We start from the raw sequence: 22,998 nt of genomic DNA on the forward strand, positions 1-22,998 counted from the left end.
GTTTTTTTCGACTCACCCTATGCATGTTAGCCATTATACATACGTAGACAGGTCACTTTGTGGGGGGAGAAGGTATATTGCTTTGCACTCGTGAAGGTACGGAGACAAATCATGATGTATCGTGATGATGAACGAAATGATTATCAGTCACACATTGCGGACAAGTGTCTACAATTGCAAAAGGAGTAAATTTGCATTTCAAAACGGTCGGAATTTGCACAATTTAATTAGAAACCAGTGCATCGCATCGATATTGTCATACGTTTCTTAAAAATGTGAATAAAAAACTAGAGGTTTCATTTAATTTTTATATGTATGATGAATTACACACATTTTCTCTCTTTCTTCAAAAAATATAAAATTAATTCAATGTATATATAAAAAATTATGCATGTCATAAATATTCGAAAGAGAGAAAGAGAGAAGCTCAATTAAGAGGAAAGTATATGCAACAAAAACGTCACAATAAGACCCAAAATTAAATGATCGTTGCGTGAAAATAGAATTAAAATTGATTGAGAAACGAGATTTTATCAGTTATGTATTTCCTCAAGAGAGACTTTATATGTGATTAAAAAAGAACTCGATAGTTTTAGAAATATCCGGCAACATCTCGAGTATATTTCAAGTTTCACTGTAATTAGACGAAGCCATTAAATGCGGCTCGTGGCGGCTATCTTCCGCGCTTCGCTCGCTATTTCCGCAAGCCCGGAATTTTCATCCGGCTCATTAAGCTTTCAGGGTCCACGAGGGCGCTAATTGTTATCACGGTAACGGGCAGCGTGTAGCGTTACACGTTACAACGTAACGTTAACGTAACTCGCGAAACTCGCCGCCCGAAACGCGCCGCGAGAAAGTCGCGCCGCGTTTTTTCTTCTTGCTTTCTCTTTACACATCCGTTACGTAACGAGGAGTGGTCGTTCGTGTTCACGTACGCGCGTGTACACGTGTGTCATGTCATGACACCATCACTCGACATCCCGATATGTGTACATGTCATCGATCTTTATTAATCCAGCATCACGGACCGCCCGCAATCATGCTGACCGAATCGAGCTGGGAACAAGTGCATGCATCGTCGTTTGCATTTTATATTTCTGCGGTTACATAAGCGGTTACAAGCGGCACCGGTATTCGATAATTTCGCCGACTTTAATTCACACATCGATCTATACGATGCGAATGAACTAGAAATGTTCATTTTCAGATTGATGTATACGTAAAAGAATTGGAATTTAAATTTACACTCTCTCTAACACACACAATTTAAACTCTCGTGCAATTCCTAATTAAAAATTTATCTATAACTTTTTAATTTATTTTTCTTTATATATCTATAAAATAAACGCCATTTGTTTGCTGCGACTATTTTGAAAATAAATTTTTTTGTACATATATATCAGAGTTTTTATATTCCAATTTCTCTTGTCAGTTTTTAAAAATATTTTTCTCTCTTAAGGATTTTTTTAAACATTTCGCGTGCGTTAATGTATCGTTTTATGAATTAGTGTAGATTTTCTAGTATTTATTGAATTCTTATCGACGTAGTTATTAATAAAGTCACCGCCTATCTGCGTTGACTCATTACTGATTCGTTAGCAACAGACGAGAAATTGAACGCCACCAAAGTTGGGAACTCGTGTTATGAATTAATTATCCGTACGAGAGACTCTCACTTGAGCGAATACACTTTGGCACATTGGTATTATATGCGTCTCCGGCGATGATGAATTATTAATGAGACGCATCGTTTTTTTCCGTTGCAGGAGATGCGAGCAGCGTCGCTGATTCTCTGTTTGGGAATTCTACTTACGACGATACAAAATGGTAAGTCTCTCCGCGACTCTCCTAATAAAAATACAATTATACCATAAGAGAAAGTTGTAGAATTTAATATTTATATCTTTTAATTATATACAGGGGACTCGATTGTGCACAATTTCTCAACCATCGATTTTTTATTCTAATTTCTCTCTTTTCGCTCTTTCCCCAAGTCTTTTTACGTATCTTCATAATTTAAAAAAAAATTATAGTTATATATGAATTACAGTAAATTACATTTTGCGTCGAACAAACGTACATAACCAGTCTCCGCGTGTGTCCATGAGTCTTCATAGAAATGGCATTTAAAAAAAAAAAATTCTTAACAATAGCTCGAGATAAATTTCGAAGAGCGTTTATGCGTTTCTCTAAGGTAAACCATAGCTTGCGAAACAAATTATATAATTATACAAATTACCCGATGTATCCTAGAATTTTCACCATCAAAACTCGTAAACAATAATGGTTTCCGCGAGAATGACTGGTACTGTAACTGATAGTGAATGAATTGGAGTGGAATTCGCGATGGAAAACGAAAAGACGTTCGGATCGCTCGTAAAGTGTTAATTTTTCAAACCGTCTCGAGCAATAAATTGCGGGCCTCGCATTTTGCAGCATTCACTTTTAATAATAACACTTTTTGCATCAATAAAGGTATAGAACCTCGTCATTTTCTCATATTCGTCGGCAAATCCGGAAAAACGCGCGATCACGAGCGAGCGTGGATAAGCCTCTTACTCGACATTATCTATTATATATGCGATATTATGTACCTTAATGCTGCTATACGCCGTTTGTATAACGACGATATACATATAGCGTGGGACTATCATGAGTACGTTTGGTCGGCGTTGTGCGGTGAAAGAGAATCTCAAACATTGCGGTATCGGTGATGTTTGCGAGGTGGGCGGAGATGATGGAACTTACGGACTCCGTAAACTACATTATATTCAGAATCCCCGATTAATTTAAATGACATATTTTACCTAATTTATTGAGATTTACCATGTCTATAGATTTGCTATTATACATCCGACATATTGTTTATAATCATTATTTAATAATTATTATTTAATCTTGCTATCCTATTTTGATCAACTTTTACGTTTCAAAAACGCGATAATTTTATAAATATAAATGAATAGAATAATATAATTTTTAACATTTGTCAATTTTATGTGTTATTGTTAATTTTTTATTTTAAATATATAATTACTTCCTCATAATAAATTAATAATAAAAATAGTAGAAAATAATATAATATATATTAAAAGTTGAAGTGTGTTTATAATTAGAGAGATTAAATCTACTAGTTAATGTATAATTATAATATTAATTATAACTAACGTTTGTGTGACAGGCATTAATCTTTTCTCCGTAATTTTGAGAATTATACCGTCTATACGCGCGGGCGTGTCTCCGATTAAACTCGCTGAAATCGTACTATTTTCAATCGATCGATCGGGGATATTTTCGTCGACCTCGCCGAGGTTCTGGTCAGGGTCATCAGCAGCGGGCCTTAACTAGCAGACATTGCTCGTGATATTGTTTGTGATATTCGGCCTCGTTTCATGCACGATCGGTGAAAGCACAGCGGATATTTCATCGGCGACTCGAAAGTACGAGCCAAACACACGCGAACTCGGCGAGCCGTCAACAAAGTCAGTCTTCGAAAACGATTATGCGCGTGCGAAGCAGGGCAACGAGATGCATATATCTCCCTCTCTCTCTCTCTCTCTCTCTCTATATATATATATATATATATATATATATATATATATATGTATGCAGATATATGCATTCGGCTAATAAAACGCTTGGATGATCGCGGGAAACAATATATCCATCGCGTAATACTATCTTTCGCTTTCGCAATGCTATTTTTGATCAGATTACGTGGCGTTATAGTTCGTTGTAACATTTCATTGAAGAAAGTTGGATTAACTCATTGTCAGATCACATCTTCTGTATTGTAATATAATCTAATTATCTATATGTGTAATCATATGACATTACAAGAGTTTTCTAGTTTCATCTTACAAAATTACAATAAATTGAATATCATAGAAGATAATTTTGAGAAAATCAAAAGTTTTAAATAGCAATCTACAATAATACAAATAAATAGAATTAAATATATTTTATTATAATTTTCAATAGAAAACAATGTGTTAGATATTCATTAATGCGAAGATGCACTGAGAAAAAAAAAGTTATTAACTTGACTAAACGTGTTTAACCGATTATCATTTTTTTAATTGAAATATTTAAATACTTAAGTCAAATACGTCATGTTAGATTTAATATGTCGCATTTAATTTAAATACTTAAATATTTCAATTAAAGAAATAATAATCAGTTAAACGCATTTAGTTAAGTTAACAACTTTTTTTTCTCAGTGTGTTGAAATGTCAAAAGCGATAAAAATTTAACTCGAAATTTTAAAAAAATTATTACGATAAATTTTCTACAAATTATACATCCATATAATTGCTATATTTTTCCGAACAAAATTGCACTTAAAAAAAAAATGTAAACGGTGTCAGAAATGTTATTTTCTAGAGTCGGTTAACAGTCACTTTGCCGCGTGAGTTGAAAAGTCTATATATTTCTTCTTGTACACGTAAACGAAAGTTTAATCGCGTTTCAATTTCTCCCTGTTTTCTCTCGCAATCGTTAACGCGTTCTCCTCGCGTTTAACGCGTGAGTATGTCATGCGTGCGCAAAGTATGCGTACCATAGGTATATGTGAAACGCGTATTGAATGCACGTCGCGCGCGTTCATTTAATACGCACACGCGTGTGCATTCAGCGGCTGCGAAAATGCACGACACGCGTTTGTCGCGTCACGAGCTAATATTCAAAGATGAAATTGAAGATAACGATCGCCGATTCTTCGCGACTTGGCGTGAGCTGAATGCACTGGAATACATTTATATGATTGCTATCTCTTCATTCAATAAACCTCTGTTGAAAGTAGGGAAGTATTTATTATGCGGGAGTAACAAACGGAAACGATCTTATTTCTTTTCTTTTCAGAAAAAAATAAGGACCATGAGAAAATTTAAATTAAAGACTCAAATTTTTAAATATTTATTTGTATTGAATTGAATCTCATTTTTAATAAAATATAAAAAATCGATCTTTACATTTTATATTGCATCTAAATATTTGTAATAATTAAGTCTTGCAAAATAAGAGCACACACACACACACACACACACATGCATACATCAACATCATTACTAAATATATATTAAAAGAATTTAATAATTATGTTTCTTAAATATATTTACAAAAATAATTTAAAATCATATAAAGTATTTGAAAATTATATTGAAAGAAAGTTTACATTTTCTTCTTGATTATTGTTGTTCTTTCAGGGATTGCCGAACGCAAAATCGTTTGTTATTACACAAATTGGTCAGTGTATCGACCCGGCACAGCGAAATTCTCTCCTCAAAACATAAATCCGTACCTTTGCACTCACCTAATTTACGCTTTCGGAGGTTTCACGAAGGATAATGCGTTGAAACCGTTCGACAAATATCAGGATATCGAGAAAGGTAACATATAAAAATAAAATATATATAGATAAAAATATATACGATATTTTATTTATATTATTTGTAAGCTGAACGATTATCATTAATTATCAACTTATTGACGAGGATATTTATTTCGAAATTTATATTTATAGCAAAAACAAAAATTAGAAGTTTTCAACTATTAGCCATCAATTGTCAATTAAAATTGACGATAAATTCAGATTCGTAATTTTATTATAAGCGATGAAAGTTACAACTCAGTTGTGTATATTCTAAGAAAATCGAAGAGTAAATGTCAAATACCAATCGAGTGTTAAAAAATATTATTCTCAGTTATTACAAAAGAAATTCTTATATTTTGAAAAAGTGCTATTTTTCAGTGTCTACCTGTATAATATCTCAATTTGTTTATCAATGCATTATATTGATAAATTTAGAGTCCATCGTGTTCCATGACTTAGCTGATATTTAACTTTCACTGTTCGATTAATATTCGCTCGCTCGACAGGTGGATACGCGAAGTTTACGGGTCTGAAGACCTACAATAAGAATCTGAAGACGTTGTTGGCGATCGGCGGCTGGAACGAGGGCTCCAGCAGATTTTCACCAATGGTGGCCGATCCCGCGAGACGGCGAGAGTTTGTCAAGAATGCCGTCAAGTTCCTCAGGCAAAATCATTTCGACGGCCTCGATCTCGACTGGGAATATCCGGCTTTTCGAGACGGCGGAAAACCGCGAGATAAGGATAATTATGCCAATCTAGTGCAGGTAGATGTCCCAACAGTTTCTTATCATTTCTTATCGAGAAAAGAATATGAAAGCTCTTGCAGAAATCTTAGTAAATAAAAATATAAAGAAAAAGAGAACGTCAAAGAGATTTATATATAGAAAAGTATGGATAAATACAGAATGATGAAAAATTAGTTGTGACTTTACTTTAATCTTCAGAAGCGAATTGTAAAAAATCAATTAAAAATAATCAATTGTGTAAATTGGCAGGAACTTTACGAGGAATTCGAGCGAGAATCCTCGAAGACCGGAAGACCGAAGCTGTTGTTATCGATGGCGGTACCCGCTGGTATCGAATACATTGACAAGGGTTACGATGTACCTAGGCTAAATGAGTACTTGGACTTCATCAATCTACTCTCTTACGATTACCATTCGGCGTATGAGCCCGCTGTCAATCATCACTCGCCGTTGCATCCTCTGGAAGAGGATAACGAATACAATTATGATGCCGAGTTGACAATTGTAAAATAATTTCCTTGTCAGAATCTTAATGTTATTGCTCGGACAAGTTAATTAAAAATAATTGATTGATTATTTAGGATTACACGATCAGTCATCTTCTGGAAAAGGGTGCATCCGCGGACAAGATCATTCTTGGAATACCAACGTACGGTCGCTCGTATACATTGTTTAATGAAGAGGCGACCGATCTTGGATCACCAGCGGATGGTCCGGGTGTCGAAGGAGACGCTACTCGAGAGAAGGGCTACCTTGCCTATTATGAGGTAATATGATGTCAAATTTATCGAAGGTTTTTTTGATGCTATGTATCGTGCTCAATTAAAATAGTAACGTAATTTATTTTTAGAGGCATATAAATTTTATACATACATATATCATTAGTATATATTTTATTTATAAGATTACATTCAAGAAAAATATATTAAATATTGAGATTATTATAGATTTGCGAGAATATAGCGGAATCCGACAAATGGGTGGTCGTTCAGCCGAATCCGAAAGCCATGGGACCGTACGCGTTTAATGGAAATCAATGGGTTGGATACGATGATGAAGATATAGTCAGACTGAAAGCTCGATACGTGAACGAGAAGAAATTGGGAGGCATCATGTTCTGGTCGATAGACAATGATGATTTCCGTGGCAAGTGCCACGATCGACCTTATCCATTGATCGAAGCTGCTAAAGAAGCTTTACTTACGAATAATAGGTAAAAATTGTTACTCAAGATAAATACATTAGCTTACATTTGTCGGAAATAATATTCTCTAATTCCATTTATCGCATTAATATAATTAATTCATTTTTACAGTATTATTATTTATATTTATATAATTTTTATTATTATACTTTTAATATCTTAAGAAATTAAATTATTAGACAATACAAAAGTTTTCGAATATAAAATATAAATTTTGTAAAAATATAATTCAAGATAATTTATTTCTGGAACATTTTTAGTAGATATATTTCATTTCCGCTCTAATTTAACTCTCTAATCTTTTTATTAAATTAGAGAAAAATAAGAATTGTTATTATTATTACGTAGGAATACAATTGAGAATACAAAGTCAGTGGATCGTCGGAAAAAGATTCGCACTCAAGGTATTCAGAGCAATGCTCGTAAATTACGGACAAATAGCCAAAGAAGTAGTACCACATCGGCTCCGATCACCAGTAGACGTGTGTCTTCTTCAAGGCCAAAGTACCGTAACATTTCGAAATCGAAAACGAGTGATGGAGATGAAGAAGATCGGGAGGTATCAAGGAGATCGTACGATCCGTCCTCGGACGAGGTCATAGAGAGTAGAAACACCGTCAGAGTTACGGAAAAGATCGAGAGACCGAAGAACCGGAACAGAAGCAAAACGCAAAACAGCTCCATCGATCATAACTCTCGTAGAAAACAATCTAGACGCAAAGAACAGAGCAAAACTGACGAGAACGAGGGCTCCTTGAGCAATAAGCTGACGACTCCTGAACCGCCGACCACTCCTGATCCAGGATCTGGTAAGTTCTCGTGAAAATCGTGAAGCACAACGTATGTACTTTTAACATGAATCGATTAGTTGAGAAAATACCAATCTATATGTGAGAATAAAAATCTTATCTTTGTTACACAAAGTTAAAGAGCATTGCTTTATTTTTTATAGATTTTAAATGCGAAGACGAAGGCTTCTTCCCGCATCCTCGAGACTGCAAGAAATACTTCTGGTGTCTCGACAGTGGTCCAAGTGGACTTGGCGTGGTTGCGCATCAGTTCACCTGCCCTTCAGGTAATTTTATTTTTCTATAAGTAATCATCTCTCAAATTTAATGTTAAATATACTTATCTCCAATCTTAAACTTAATTTCTCGTAATATATAAATAAGCAGAAAATATTTAATATACAAAAAAAAATTGGTGCCCATATATAAGAGAGTAATATAAATATGAAAAATTTGTATGTAAATAAAAAATGTGGATATAAATGAACAAATATATATATATATATATATATATATATATATATATATATATATGTGTGTGTGTGTAATAAAAATTGGAATCTTTTATTAGTCACATTTATTACTCATCTTATAATTCCTTGCTAAATCTATGTTATTAGAATAGAAATCTTTGATTTGTTGAATCCTTGTTTGTTATTTCGTATCTTTTGAAATTTTGCAGGTTTGGTATTCAATAAGGCAGCGGATTCTTGTGATTACCCGCGCAATGTGATTTGTCCTAAAACGTCAAAGACATCGGTCGTTTCGACCACTAGATCGCCCATCACAGCTGCGACCAGTCGAACGACTTACTTACACAGCACGACAACCTCAAAGATCGAACCGGAAGAATACGATTCGGAAGAGGAAGATTATGAAGAGGAGGACGCGATAGAGGAAAGCGAGGAAGAGGAAGTACCAGAAGAACCGAAGACCACCACGACTACGAAACCTCTCGTATATAAGACGCTTACTAGAAATCGGCCTAGCACGACAACTACTACAACGACGACGAAACCAAATGAACCGGAGAGAGCAAGTTACGGCGAAGACGAGGAGGATCCGAGGGTGATCAAAGAACTGATCGATCTCATCAAAAAAGCTGGCAAGTATAGGTTCAACTAAACAAAGTAAAATATGGCATTTTTATGGTATTTTTTAATAATTTTATAATATCTTAACATTCCTTTATACAATATCTTTCTAATATTTTTTCTATTTCTATCAATTATTTTCTATAATATTAAATCTTTCTCTCCTCTTTCATTAATATTTTTTCTATATTATTTTATAATATTTATATTACTTTTAATATATTAATATTTTTCCTAATATCAACTCCTTTTTAGATAAATCTCTCTTTTATATTATAATATATAATTTTTCCAACTCATATAACAGGTGGAATCGAACATCTGGAGAAACAATTACTTTTTCAAGAGAAGAATTCCGACGTTAGATCGGACAGCGAAAGCGTTACTCCGGCTACGATTAGTCGTAGTCTGTACGAGCGTGTGTTGAGTCGTCAGGCAAACAAGTTCGGTAACAGTCGACCCGTACCATCATCCTCGGAAACTAGTTACGTAAACGGACCAGGAAGAGCACAGTTCGAAGGCTTGGATGATATTCCCGAAGTGAAGACTCTCAGACGGTCGCAGAAACCTCAATATGTCACTATCGAGAGATCTAAGTCAGTCGCTTTATATCTTTGTTCGTCAGCAAGTTAATACAACTCATTTTTTTGTATTGTCAGGATTAGCTTTTGATTTAATATGTTTTTTTTTCTAATTCTAATTCAAAAAAGATATGATCAATTAAATCAAGATTAAAATTAATATTGTTGAAGCTATATGATTCGACACAATATAAAAATGTTTAATTAAAATATATATTTTAATTTTTTACATTACACTGATATTGATATTAGATCATCTGCCACGACGGAATCGGAGAATGAAGAGATTGATGAGAAAGAGGAAGATGACGACAGCACCGACGTAGCTTCCTCCGAGGAGGAAAGTATCAGCAATCCGTTAGAAGGGAGCTCATCCACGCAACGAGTGATGCCAAATTACGTGAACATTCGTCGAACGCGACCCTCTACTACGACGTCTAAGTATGACGATAGTATGATTGACAAAATAATTGATTTTATTCTCGATTGTCTGTCATATTATCTTGAAATTTTTAGAATCGAAAACGACGTGGATGAGAAGGAAGCGGAAGTCGAGGAGGAAAGACCGATTCACAGACGACGACCCTACGTCTCGAAGTAAATATATTTGCAATATTTTTACTGAAGCAATGGAAGCGCGTTTTATATTACATAAATCATATAATAATATTTTTTAGACAACAAAATAATGAAGCAAGCTTTGACACATCGAAATCTTTCCGAAATAATGGCTCAGGTTTCAGGTAACTGATAAATTATGTACATTATCTTTTATATTATATACAATAAAATATAAGTACGTGCGTATGCATTTAATATCATGATATATACATCATATATATGTATTAATAATTTTACATAAAATATTTATCTCTTTATTATAATTTCAGGAACTCGGATAAGGGAGATGATTTAGCAGGCGTGAATCTATCAACGGAGAAAAACGACGCTTTGTCAACGATCAATTCTAGGTTCCTGTACACTACATTTCTTTTTATCATAACACTTTTCGTATCACTATACGGTTCACATTATTTCTGAAATCTTTTAGATACACCAACATACAAAGGTTTAGAGGCATTGCTTCGAAAAGTCCGGAAAATTTATCCAGCGTATCTTCATTGGAGATAACCACTTTGCCAGCAAAGCTGGAAGAATACCCAGAAGGACAAGCTAGTACAATAGATAGTACAACCACTTTCTCGTCGACGACACCCACGACGACCACTTCGACCTCTACCGAAGTCATCACCGTGATCAGTGTCGAACCGCTGGAAAATCCATCTAGCGTCAGCCCTAAAGTGGACAACACTGGTTCCACTACGGATTCAATGAAACTGGTAGAAGATTCGGCGACGGAAATCTTGTTCACGACATTGCCGGCGACTACTTCGTCAACGACGACGACAAAGACGACGACAGCATCTGCAAGTAGGTCCACGATCGCCACGGTTTCGCAGCCGCGACCATTCGGCTTTACTAGACGAAGATTTAGCTCATCAGAAGCAACGACGACGACAACAACGAGCGGCCCGTCGAGTAGATCCAAGGTGAGTATAACGTCGCGTAATTCCACGCGTCCGTCCAGTCCGTTTCTGGGGCGAGTTCGATCAAGGACGAGACCGCCTAAGCGAATTGCCGAGGACGAATCGGTGGAGCAGGTGGACGCTCCACGAATGGAGACTTCCACGTTTAAGAGCAAAGATCCGAGTAGATCGCGCAGTAGAGGATCCAGCAGATTTACCTCGCCGACGTCGAGATCGAGGACAAAAGATGTTTTTACGAATTCCGTTCCAAGTCCTAGGTACAGAGAAAGAGGCAAAACGACGATTTCGACGACCGTCAGTACAATTACTATCGACAGTGATAGCAGGAGAAAATTTCGAAGACCCAACAGAGTTAGCAGCACGGAATCTATTAAAGCCAATGAATTGGATGACAGTCCAATAGTCAGGATAACTCAGGATAGTCGCAAAAGAAACTCATCGCTTCATTCGCGATCTGAGAGCAGCGATGGAGAGAGTGATAATGTAACGAACATCAAAGTCTTTAAAAGGCCAACCGTCAACCGCGAGTTGTACAATAGGACAAAGCAGACAAAAAAGAGAAACAATGTGCAAGAACCATTGCAAAAAGTAAATATTGAATCATATCAGAAGCAGATCGCGTCAAATGTTCTAGAATTAACTACTATCGCGGAGGGCGACAAAATTGACAAAAACGATTTGATAAATATCGTTGATCAAGAAGAAGCTACTATAGTTGATTCCGCTGTTGAATCCAACACCATCAAACCAACGTACGTCGATCAGGTAAAACCGGTTGCATTAATCGACATCACGACTGCTTCCAGCAACAATAAGGTCGATTATACGAGTGATCGATCTAATGACGCTGTCGCCACAACGACCGCCCGCATCGAAACTTACGAATTTAATCCTAACTTGGTAATAATCGTCACCGAACACGCAGAAAGTACGTCGGAAGCGCCGAGGAGACGCAAAGTTATTCTGAAAAGGAGACCAATATCATCGAACAATACTGTTGAAGCAGAAGAAGAAAAAAGACCTGAAATATTTCGCAGACGAAAAGTGATAAAGCGAAAACGTCCGCTTCAGGATATCTCATCGCCGATATCAACCGAAGTTTTTCTCGAAGAAGAAGCGTTAGAAGATTCGAGTCTTCTTTCAGAATCGACAACTCCAATAGGAGATAGCGAGGATGATGAAAAATCGACGCTCGTTACTGATCAGACAGAAGTTATTTCGTTGAATAAGGATGCTGAAGAATTGCCGGTTGCTACAGGATTCACGAAAGAAATGCAAGACTCGACTCTAATTATCACAGAAGCCACCTTATCCACCGATTACAATCTTGACGGTTTCACGAAGATTATTTTGGAGACTCCCACGGCGGAAACTACGACAATCTCGAACGAAGAAGCTACCGATTTCTTCAGCAGCGCTGCTATATCAACGATTAATACATATGCCGATGAAGAATATCAATCGACGAGTGAAATAAATGTCGAAGCTACTACGATAGAATCAACGTTGGCGACAGCTACGATCGATAATACTGAAAGTAGCACATTTTTAGAAGAAACATTGGTACCTAAAGACCCTGAGAACTTGTCTACGCAAATTATCACTACACTGTCCACACCGGAACCAGATTCCACTCTTGTGCAAATGACAACAGAACTATCCACGGAATCGGATTCGTCTTCAAGGCCGAGCTTCGAGTCGAGATACGCGCGTCCGAAATTTATTCGCAAGAATCATGTGTTGTCTTCGGGAACGAATGCGACTAACCGATATCCTCCCGTGTTATCGTCAACGGAAAACAGTAACCTTGAGGTTCTCTCGAGACGCAGAAATAATTTATTCATTCGACGTCATCCAATTTCTTCTACCACTACTAATATACTACGCGATGATCTTAAATATCAGGAGGAAAAGCAGGATATAAATAACAGATCTCGCGACTTGATTAGACAGGAGGTTGCGGAAGATACAATCCTGAAGAATAAATCGGTTTCTACGGATGCTCTTTCGGATAATTTTGCAGAATTCTGGAAAAATTATACTACAGCTTCGTCAAGAAGCCAGATAAGCAATGCTTCTATTCGTATCGAGGATATCGATGATCGTAAAGTCGCAGGAATAGAAGACACTACGTATCAATCGATTTCGATTACTACAAGCAAATCAGAGATTCGACCACGATATAAGATTCCCGTAATTTTGAAGAGACCCTTTGATCCCGAAGAGGCTTTATCGCCCAAACGATATCATTCGTTAGATTCCGCGCCCGAAGAATCCGAAGAGACGCCGGAAACCAAAGAAACTAGGCTGAGACAATCCAGTTTCCGGCAACCGCGAACCCGTTACAAGCTTCAAAACCGTGACACCATCAAAACTGATGAGGAACCAACATCTTTGAGTCCGGAACCCACGAGTACCTGGCAATATTTTAGAACGCGTTTGTACTCGAAACGTCCGTCGTCGACTAGTACGGAAATGACGGTCACGGAAACTCTGATCCCGGCGAGAAAATTCGATTATGTCGCCGATGCCTTTTATCGAAAACAGCAATCGCTTAAGACGCCAAAGAGCAACGATCCTTTCGACTCGCAAAATCTGGTCGATCCGGATTACACGAGCGTCACGACGGCCAAGCCATCGGTCACTCGATTGGTAACCTCTGTGACAGAATCTGGCACCACGGAACGGCAGAAGATTCTCATCAAGACTAAATATTCGTCGCTTACGTCGAACACAAAGATATCTGCGGACCAATTCTCTTCGACGACCCCCTCATTGGTCTCGGTGACGGAACTTGATGACGAATCTCTTAACGAGATACGTCAGAGCATCGAACGGTCCACTCTGCCAATCGAGGGCGAGTTCAGTTATTATTATGATAATCGATTCACCACGGAGTCCCAAGAGCCTTCGACCATTGAAATCGAGTCGGTGTTCAGTAATTTGGTCACTGGCAAGAGCTCCGTAAAATAATAAGAGTGTCATTATCAATTATCGTTGCAACCGGTGTCGACAATGTATATAAAAACAGCCATTAAATTAAATAAGAGAAATCCGTCGCAATCGTTGGTTTATTCGACGAAAACGATTGAAAATCAATAGACTTTTGCACTAGAAATTAATGTATATAGCATTTTACAAACATTAATCATGTTTAAGATCGCTCTATGAGAGATGAATACATTAAACAAATGCCATTATGATCGGAAGAACTCGTTAGCTCACGATGACCGACGACCGAATAATCTTCACGCATCATTATTTCATCACCAATAACGACGAATCATAACAAGCACTTTTTCATCCGCTTATGTCTCTTAGAGGAACCTTGACTAAGTCCTCTGATAACTCTCTCGATGATGTACTACTATTTATGTACTACTTGTACTGCTACTTACCGCAAGTACAATCATCACTAAATGCTATCGATGACCCAGGATGACTCCTTATCATCCGAATTAACGCAGCAAGCGAGACACATTCACGGCGCTTAAATAGATAACCAAAGAGCTCCTATCTTCATGTTCCTTCTTTTCTCCTTCAAAACTGGTGCAGCTCACACATAGAAAGACAGAAAGACAGAGAACAGAAGGAGATAACAAAGAAAAAAATATATTAAGAAGGCAAAAAGGACGAAAGAGATCCCTGAGGATTCTCGCATTAAAGCGTGTTGCCTTGTTCTGATTTTTTCAGGTCGCCGATTCGAAACCTCTCAGATTGCCGACCCTGAAGGAACTAATTGGTTATCCGACGACTTACTATTATGACGATCATATTGCTACGACGCCATCGTCTGCACTCTTGCACTTGCTGCATAACGATGTGGACAACGATATTAGCCGGCAGAACGTCGAAGAAGTTTCGTTCCGAGGGACGAACGAGTCGCGAAGTGGTGAAAGAGAGCAATCAGCTAGAGACATAATTAAAGAAGAGACCGGCGACTCATGGCTGCGGCAAGCTTCGGAAAACAAAGAGAGATCTCGCACTCCAAAGAGTACAGATGTCACTCTTGAGGAACGAGCTCTGATCACAAATGTCTCTGTTATTCAGGGAGACGAGGATAGACGAAAGAAATCTTCAACTTCGATGTATCTGAGACCGACAACGATGCGCGGCATTCCTCTCGTCAGTTTGACTTCCAGTCCGCTGATGCGTGGCTTTTACGTTACTAGAAGCGAGAAGGATCCATTATCATCAACATTGGCGAATGACTTTACGTCGCCTTACACGACGATCGATAGTTTCATTGAATGGCAGACGGAAACCGCTTTAACTGCCGACATTTCTACGACCGACGAGACCGTCACTGTCACTTATAATAATCAAAACGAACCAAGACCCGACGATAATATAAATGATATTGTAACCGACGAAGTCACTCGTAACGATCAGAATGAATTAGCACTCAATACTTTCAACGACAATGTAAATGATATTATTAAAACCAAAGGCGTTGACGATCGTGAAGAGAAATTTTCCACGTTCGATTCTTTGGTGATCTCTTCGGAGAATTCTGACAGCGCCGAGAATCCTTCGACTTATACAGAGCCCGATACGATTACAATTCCTGTCGGTAGACCTATGTCTAAAAGAGGAAAATCACTACGTAATTTCGATTATAATACGACACCTCTTTCTGATGTTTATGCCGTTTCGCCGATAACGTCGACAAAACGAAGAATCGCCATCGCCATAAGCAAATACAAAGAGGCTAGCATTCCTTTGTGGACGGGTAAACGTATAGTGACCAGAAAACAAAACAGGACTGCTGTTTCGTCGATGAAGGAAGTCGAGAGACGATTCGACGAGGCTGCTTCTCCTCGCACCGCAACAAATATCTTTAAAAGCGCTTCTGCAACTTCTGAGATCCCTTCGACATTGACTTCAGGAAAGCGTAAACTCGCTGCGATTTCAACGGTACCGACAACACCATTAATTATGTCTGAATCTACGATATCTCCCGAAAATTTAGATAGCGATCTTGCGTATTTAACTGACGGTTCGATGACCGAAGATTCGATAGATCGCACAAGTGCAGAAACAGCAATTACTTTAACAAACTCGATAATTGCAGCGACTTCTCCAATCAGAAAAATCGCTTCAATAACGAATAATTCCACAATTATTTCAATGATCTCTGATGATTTTACAAGCGTAACTGCGATGCCTTCAACCGCAAATGAATCTATAATTATGACCACACCATCATCGACTGTCGCTGTTGCAAATGCTCCCATAGTTGCAAATGATCAAGCCACAATCACGACTAAATCCGCGATTAAAAGTGCTGGAATTGAAATTCCAGTTTCTATGACTGCAAATTATTTCGTAGCTGTTGTTCCAACAACTGCGAGTACGCACGCAATCGTAAATGATTCTGTAATTACATCCACGATTACGAGTATTGGCATTGAAATAACTTCTCCAATTGCAAATTATTCGACTGATTTTGCAAATATGATTGTACCCGCAACTATAAGCGCCGAAGATAAAATTACTTCAACAATTACAAATTATTCCCTAACTGATATTCCGATAAATACAAATACGAACGCAATTGTGACTGATTCTGCAGTTACTACTGTACCCGCAATTACAATTAGTACAGGAATCGAAACTACTTCGACAATCGCAGATTCCGTAGTCGCGATTCCAACAGCTACGAATAAGCAGGAAATTGCCATTGATCCTACGATCATAACTACGTCTGCAACTACAAGTACCGAAATTGAAACTACAATTACAAATAATACCGCATTTGTTATCTCACCAACTACCATGATCCCTGCTATTACTACCCCATCGTCAATTATTTCTTCTACGCATTCAACTATACCTGCGACAACGAGTAATCTTGCGGATGCAGATGCTGTAACTGTGACAAATATGTTAACTACGACAATACCTACAACTGTAGTTATTCCGACGATTAGTGACCCTGATGTAATTACGTCTGCAAATGTAAACATTCCGTCTACTTTCGCAATCACTAACATTTCGACAACTACAAGTTTACCTCAAACTATTTCTGTAATTTCATCCAAAGATTCCGTTACAAGCGCAGATAAAATCTCAGCTGTGCCTACGACTTTAACAATCGAATCTACCACGACACATCTCAATTCGAATGTTTTTAATATTAGCAGCAATTCAGAAGTATCAGCCGTCACGGCAACTGCAGAGTTTATCCAAACTACTGAAATTCCCACGACGTTTGAAACTTCCCCGATATTTACCTCGACCGTCATTTCGAGATCTCTTCCTAGTACCAATTCCGAGATGTTGTCGACTATTGTTTTCTCGGATCAAACGAGCGAGAATTCTGTGACATCGATGGTTACGCAAACTCCCTCAACTCTCTTTTCAATCATAACACCGGTTACTAATATAGCAACTGTAGAAAAATCGACACTTTCCGCTACTTATGATGAATTGGTCGCGACAAATACCACAATTCAAACCACGGGCATTTATGAACCGAGTTCTGTACAAACCACGAGTAAAGAGTCTGCGACTCCAAAAATGAAGACAGCTTCAAGGACTATACAAAGTCGAAAACAAGATCGAACTTCGAAACTCGATGATCAAGTTGGTCAGAAAACCTCCAGACGTCGCATCGTAAATCGGACGAACAATTGGATCGGAAGATCTGCAGTACAGCAAACAATTAATCAACATCCTCTGCATCGAGTCACGTTATATCGCGGGCGACCGCGAAGACCTCCTGGCTATACTTCGAGAGTGATTGAGGAAAATCGCAGAAGAAGAATCGTGCAGAGGAGAATGAGAGCTAACTTTGAACCGATCAATAGTACTATCAGATCCGACGAGAATACTGTCGTTGTTCAGAATATCACTGAGGATCACGTTGCATATAATCGAACGAGAAATGTAAGAAAAAGAATGAGAATTATATCGAAGAGAGTCAGGGAAAGAATGGAGAAAGAGGAGATCACTACTTTACAAGAACCTACCGCTACTGACAATGAGACTGACAATGAGAATGAAATGCATCATGAGAAAGTTCATCGTGAGAATGGAAATGTCGAAAAAGAACGAAAAGATGTATTAAAAAGGATAAAATCTCAGTCTCAAGAAAACCTTGCAATGAGCAAAACCAGTGCCGATCCTGATTCAGTCAATGAAACTCTTTCAAGTAATTTTCAAAGTGATCTTCGTATGAGCAAAAACTTTCCCGAACAAGAAAATAAGAGAGAAAGAATCAGGGTTGTATTAAAGAGTATTCAACCTAAATCCGAGGAAAAGAATCCAATCGAAGAAGCGAGAGAAGATTCTGATTCTGTTGATAAAAATTTTCAAGACAATTTTTCAACAAATTTTTATGCAAACAAGAATATTTCCGATAAAGGACGTACAGGAAGGAAAATGAGAGTTTTACTGAAGAGTGTCCGACCTAAATCTAAAAAAAATAATTCCACAATTGAAGAAACAAATACGAATATTATCGGAAAAAACCTTCAAAATAATCTTTCAAATAATCTTAACACAAATAAAAATTTTTCTGACGAAAAGGAAACAAGAAGAAGAATGAGAATTGTGTTAAAGAGAGTTAGACCTAAATTCGAAGAGGAGAAAGCGAAGACCGAAGAAACCAGTGCACATTCTTATTCTACTGATGAAAGTCTTCGAGACGTTTTTTCACATAATCTTAGAAACGGTCAAAATTTTCCCTTTAAATACAAGAATCGAAGAAGAATGAGAGTTGTATTGAAGAGTATTAAACCCAAATCTGAGGAAAAAAACTCAACAGCTATAGAGACGGATTCTGATTCTACAGATATAGATCTTCAAGGTAGCTTTTCAAGTAATTTTCACACAAATATCAATCTGTTCGACGAAGAAGAGACAAGAAAAAACATCGAATCCAAGTTCGAGGAAAAAGACTCGATAGCTGAAGAAACAAGGGCGCATTTCGATAAAAATTTTTCGAGTAACCTCCATATAGATGATAACTTTTCTAATCGAGAAAAAATGTTAACGCATTTTAACGGAAAAAAGGAGGCGACAATCGAACGGCTGGAAGACATCGAGGAACCGCAAACTACGGAGACGTTTGTTCTGGCCAAGGACACTGATCAGCCCTCGCTCGAGGTCAGTGCAGTTTTATGTTGAAGACTCGCTTTGCCTTGATAACATACTGTAGTTCCTTGACCAATCGCATGTTGCTTTAATTAAAGCGAAAACGAAACGAAAAACGCCGCCACCGCCTCTTTTCGCCGCTAACCGAAAGATCTCTCGAAGCATAATCCTGTCGCAAATACAGAAAGACCATCATTGCCTTAATGTCTTTGCTTGAACAAAATCGCCTGACTGAAGATATCTTTTAATCAATGTAACATTCTCCTCTTCTGAATCTGCTTCCGGTGCCTAATTGATATACTACATCGGCCAACGAACTATCTTCTCGATCGACTAATACGGAAGGAATCGGTTATAACTATTCCTAACTTAATGGCTTTCTTGAATACCTACCTGACAAGATCTCTCGATCATCGATCACTCGCTGGATCTAACCAAAATATCTTTTGTGAAACGAGATATTATATGATCATTCTTTACATATGCTGCTACGTCATCATCGCATTGTCTATCTACGAAGATGCTCTCCCTTCTCTGGTTTTTAGAAACATTCTTTACTTCCGGGTTAAATACGGAACACGAGTTTGGAAGCCTGATCTTTCTCTCTGAGCAAACACTCTGAAATGTCAACGAAACAGGAACATTTTCATCCGTGCTTCTAGTTCTTTTTATAATTTCATTAGAAATTAACAAATTCCTTTCCAAAAGATGTACCGCGCGTTTTTGCGCGAGCGTCTAGATTTCACTTTTTCTGATACATTATCTTGAACATATTTTAACGCTTAAATTAGTAATTAATATATCTTAACATGTGCGAAACATTTCAAACAACACAGAAATTCCAAGAAAAATTGGAAACAAAAAGATGTTTGAAAAGATATTTGAAAAAAAAAATGTTTTGAAAAGATTTAAAAATTTGTTAGACACTTTTAATAATAACTAAAAGATTATAAATTTTATATGTCTAAAAAATGCTTGAAGTATATTACAATATTAAAATACCTAAAAGTCTCGAAGATATAAAGATTGTGTGTGATATAAATAATTTTAAAAATATATATATATATATATATATATATATATTCTCGTTAATAAGGATGAAATTTGAATTTTTTAAAAATGTTTAGAAGAGAATATTTTAATTATTTGTGTTGTCTGAGATAATCTCGAGATTTTCTCAATTCTATTTCTTCTTGCTTCGTACGAAATTGCAAACACATTTATATCACACGTGTGTGCATTCATAAGCGATTCATATAATCAAGAATTAATTTATCTCTGCTGCGCTTTGCACTATTTATAGTATATAGAGAAAATCAATTTGTAATATATGTAGAAAATCAATTATTATTCCAACAGGTAAATTCTTTAAAGAACGGTGGATCCATTGGTCACAAATCAGGAATCTCTAATAGATACAGAAAACCGACACAGTCGACAACGGCCGCTCCGCTAATTAACACCTTTCCGAGCACAGTGGCTATTTATCGAAACGGTAAACCAATCGAGACCACCTTCTCATCGAGGATAGACCTCGTCGGTAGGTTCATAAAAAAAATATAATAGCATAATTGGTTTTATTTTTATATCTTTTAGGCTTACTTTTCCGTTTTTCGAGAATTCCTTTCAACATTTCTTTTTTTTAGACGCGTTCGAGGATACCGGATCGGCCGTCGTCCTAAACGATCAAAAGACGGATGTGTCCGATCAAACTATCCGCGCTCAAGAATTCGCAGTGACCCTAGCGGACCCACCGCAATCGTCGTCGTCGGACACTGGTACATTATACTTGCTAGAGAGTACGCCATCCGATTATTTAATTCTTCTAATTTAAAGTATCATATCATTATATTGCGAGCCTTATTCTTTCGACGGAATAGCTTGCGTTTTAACTAACAGTACTCGATTCATCTCAACACAGCCGGCTTCTTCTCTTGGATCACTTCTGATAACAGTCTCTGTTTAACGACGATCCCGATAATCTCCTGTAAAATTGCCAACTCATGTCAAAATATGACGATGATCATAGAAGAGATCGTTTTTTTTTTTTTTTTTAAATAAGAAGTCTTCAATAACGTCTTCATCTCGATCGACTAATTCATTCATCGCGTTCATGTCTCCCTCATGATATTTGCTTCAAACATCTGTCTTCAATCTTTTTACTGTGTTTTTGCCTCTATTACAATCTCATAATTTATACGCAGAATTTTTTCTTCATTTGTCATTGACCAATACTCAATTTACATACTAATATAATCGTGCAACTTTTATGCACCATTATTCTTGTTTCCTTCTATTTTTCTCTTTTTTTCTCTCGGCCATGTTCATCATTTGCTTTGCTAAGCGAATTAAACACTAATCATTGAATTCATGCTATCGACAGAATGAACAATACACGACGTAAATCCTTCGGCTGACTTTAAATCGTTGATCGATTAAAATATCGATCTTCTCAGGAATAACTGTTTCGTACCACTTGCTAGTACTTCAATATTCATTCTAAATCGGCAGAATTGTCAGCACGATCTTACGCACGTGCTTTTGACATCCCTTACAAAGTTGTTGAGATACTCTCGATTCCTTCGTCCTTCAGCTTCTACGCAGCCGCTGACTATCATTATTCAATTGATTGACATTTCACTAATGAATCTCACTTTTTCTACTTCGTCGCGCTCTCTCACTCTGGGAATCAGTCTCATCGACGTGACCCGCTTACCCTTGGTAAATTTACGTCTAAGCGGCAAAGACTAATCAGGTTCCACACAATTAGGTCGAACGGCGTTAAGGGACGCCGCAAGGCGCAAGATAAGCACCACCGTAGCGCCTAGAACAAATCCGACGATCGACAGGACGATCTCGAGATACAATGCAGACTTCAGGAACCGTCAGAGATCCCAGACGAAAAGTGCGCGGCCCACGGTAAACGCTACCACGAGACCCAGAAGACCGCCGGTGCTCGACTATGATTATTACGAGGATGAGACGCCGATCGTTATCGGCAAGTCTTTTCTTGATAGCAAGCTCTTCCTCACGAGTAAGGGTACCATACGCTGCTTGGACCAAGGCAACTTTCCGCATCCGTACTCATGTAAGAAGTTCATCACTTGTGCGCGTATGGTGAATGGCCAGGTGATCGGAACCGAATACACTTGTCCCGACAAACTGACCTTTGATCCGATTGGCGGTATCTGCAATTGGTCCGCCGGTCTCGGTTGCAAGAATTAATCAAAGCTCAGTAATTCACTTGAGAGTCTAACATAAAAAGATTATCTCAGACTCGATTGCATTTAAAGCCACTTGTTAGAGCTCTCTTTGTTCAAGTAAATCTATTCAACTTAAAAAAAAAAAAAAATCGTAAAATTTAATTTGACTAAGAATGTCGATGCAATTAAATTCTTAATCGTTTTTCTTGCATCTAGTTCGGACAATATAGAATAGAATACAAAATAATCTTATATTTACGTCATTAACGCAATTTACACAAATAATATTTGATTATATTTTTAAAAGATATATTTTTTTATCTCTGCCATTTGTGAGAGAAAGATCGCTGAGAAAATGTATG

The 22,998-nt window shown here is 37.3% G+C and overlaps 2 protein-coding genes across 2 annotated transcripts in view; both read left to right on the forward strand.

Annotated features, from left to right (window-relative positions):
* LOC138938494 (uncharacterized) overlaps positions 1-22,734 on the forward strand; it is a 33,351-nt gene extending 10,617 nt beyond the window's left edge. The window contains exons 2-19 of the mRNA XM_070305514.1: positions 1,767-1,827; positions 5,205-5,387; positions 5,878-6,137; positions 6,369-6,623; positions 6,701-6,886; positions 7,067-7,332; positions 7,672-8,132; positions 8,276-8,398; positions 8,794-9,216; positions 9,513-9,801; positions 10,039-10,227; positions 10,303-10,383; positions 10,677-10,757; positions 10,838-11,336; positions 15,027-19,445; positions 20,793-20,973; positions 21,080-21,211; positions 22,204-22,734. Coding sequence (XP_070161615.1) covers positions 1,767-1,827; positions 5,205-5,387; positions 5,878-6,137; positions 6,369-6,623; positions 6,701-6,886; positions 7,067-7,332; positions 7,672-8,132; positions 8,276-8,398; positions 8,794-9,216; positions 9,513-9,801; positions 10,039-10,227; positions 10,303-10,383; positions 10,677-10,757; positions 10,838-11,336; positions 15,027-19,445; positions 20,793-20,973; positions 21,080-21,211; positions 22,204-22,658 — 8,544 coding nt within the window. The 3' untranslated portion in view covers positions 22,659-22,734. The remainder of the gene's footprint in view (positions 1-1,766; positions 1,828-5,204; positions 5,388-5,877; positions 6,138-6,368; positions 6,624-6,700; positions 6,887-7,066; positions 7,333-7,671; positions 8,133-8,275; positions 8,399-8,793; positions 9,217-9,512; positions 9,802-10,038; positions 10,228-10,302; positions 10,384-10,676; positions 10,758-10,837; positions 11,337-15,026; positions 19,446-20,792; positions 20,974-21,079; positions 21,212-22,203) is intronic.
* On the forward strand, positions 11,463-14,306 carry LOC138938898 (serine-rich adhesin for platelets-like). Its single transcript, XM_070306286.1, has one exon. It carries the CDS (start codon positions 11,463-11,465, stop codon positions 14,304-14,306), a length of 2,844 nt encoding a protein of 947 aa, XP_070162387.1.
* Positions 22,735-22,998: the final 264 nt, after the last annotated feature.

This window comes from Polyergus mexicanus, unplaced genomic scaffold, assembly GCF_030449975.1.
Source record: "Polyergus mexicanus isolate NDT 795.1 unplaced genomic scaffold, iyPolMexi1.0 SCAF_1, whole genome shotgun sequence".
Taxonomy (NCBI): Eukaryota; Metazoa; Arthropoda; class Insecta; order Hymenoptera; family Formicidae; genus Polyergus; species Polyergus mexicanus.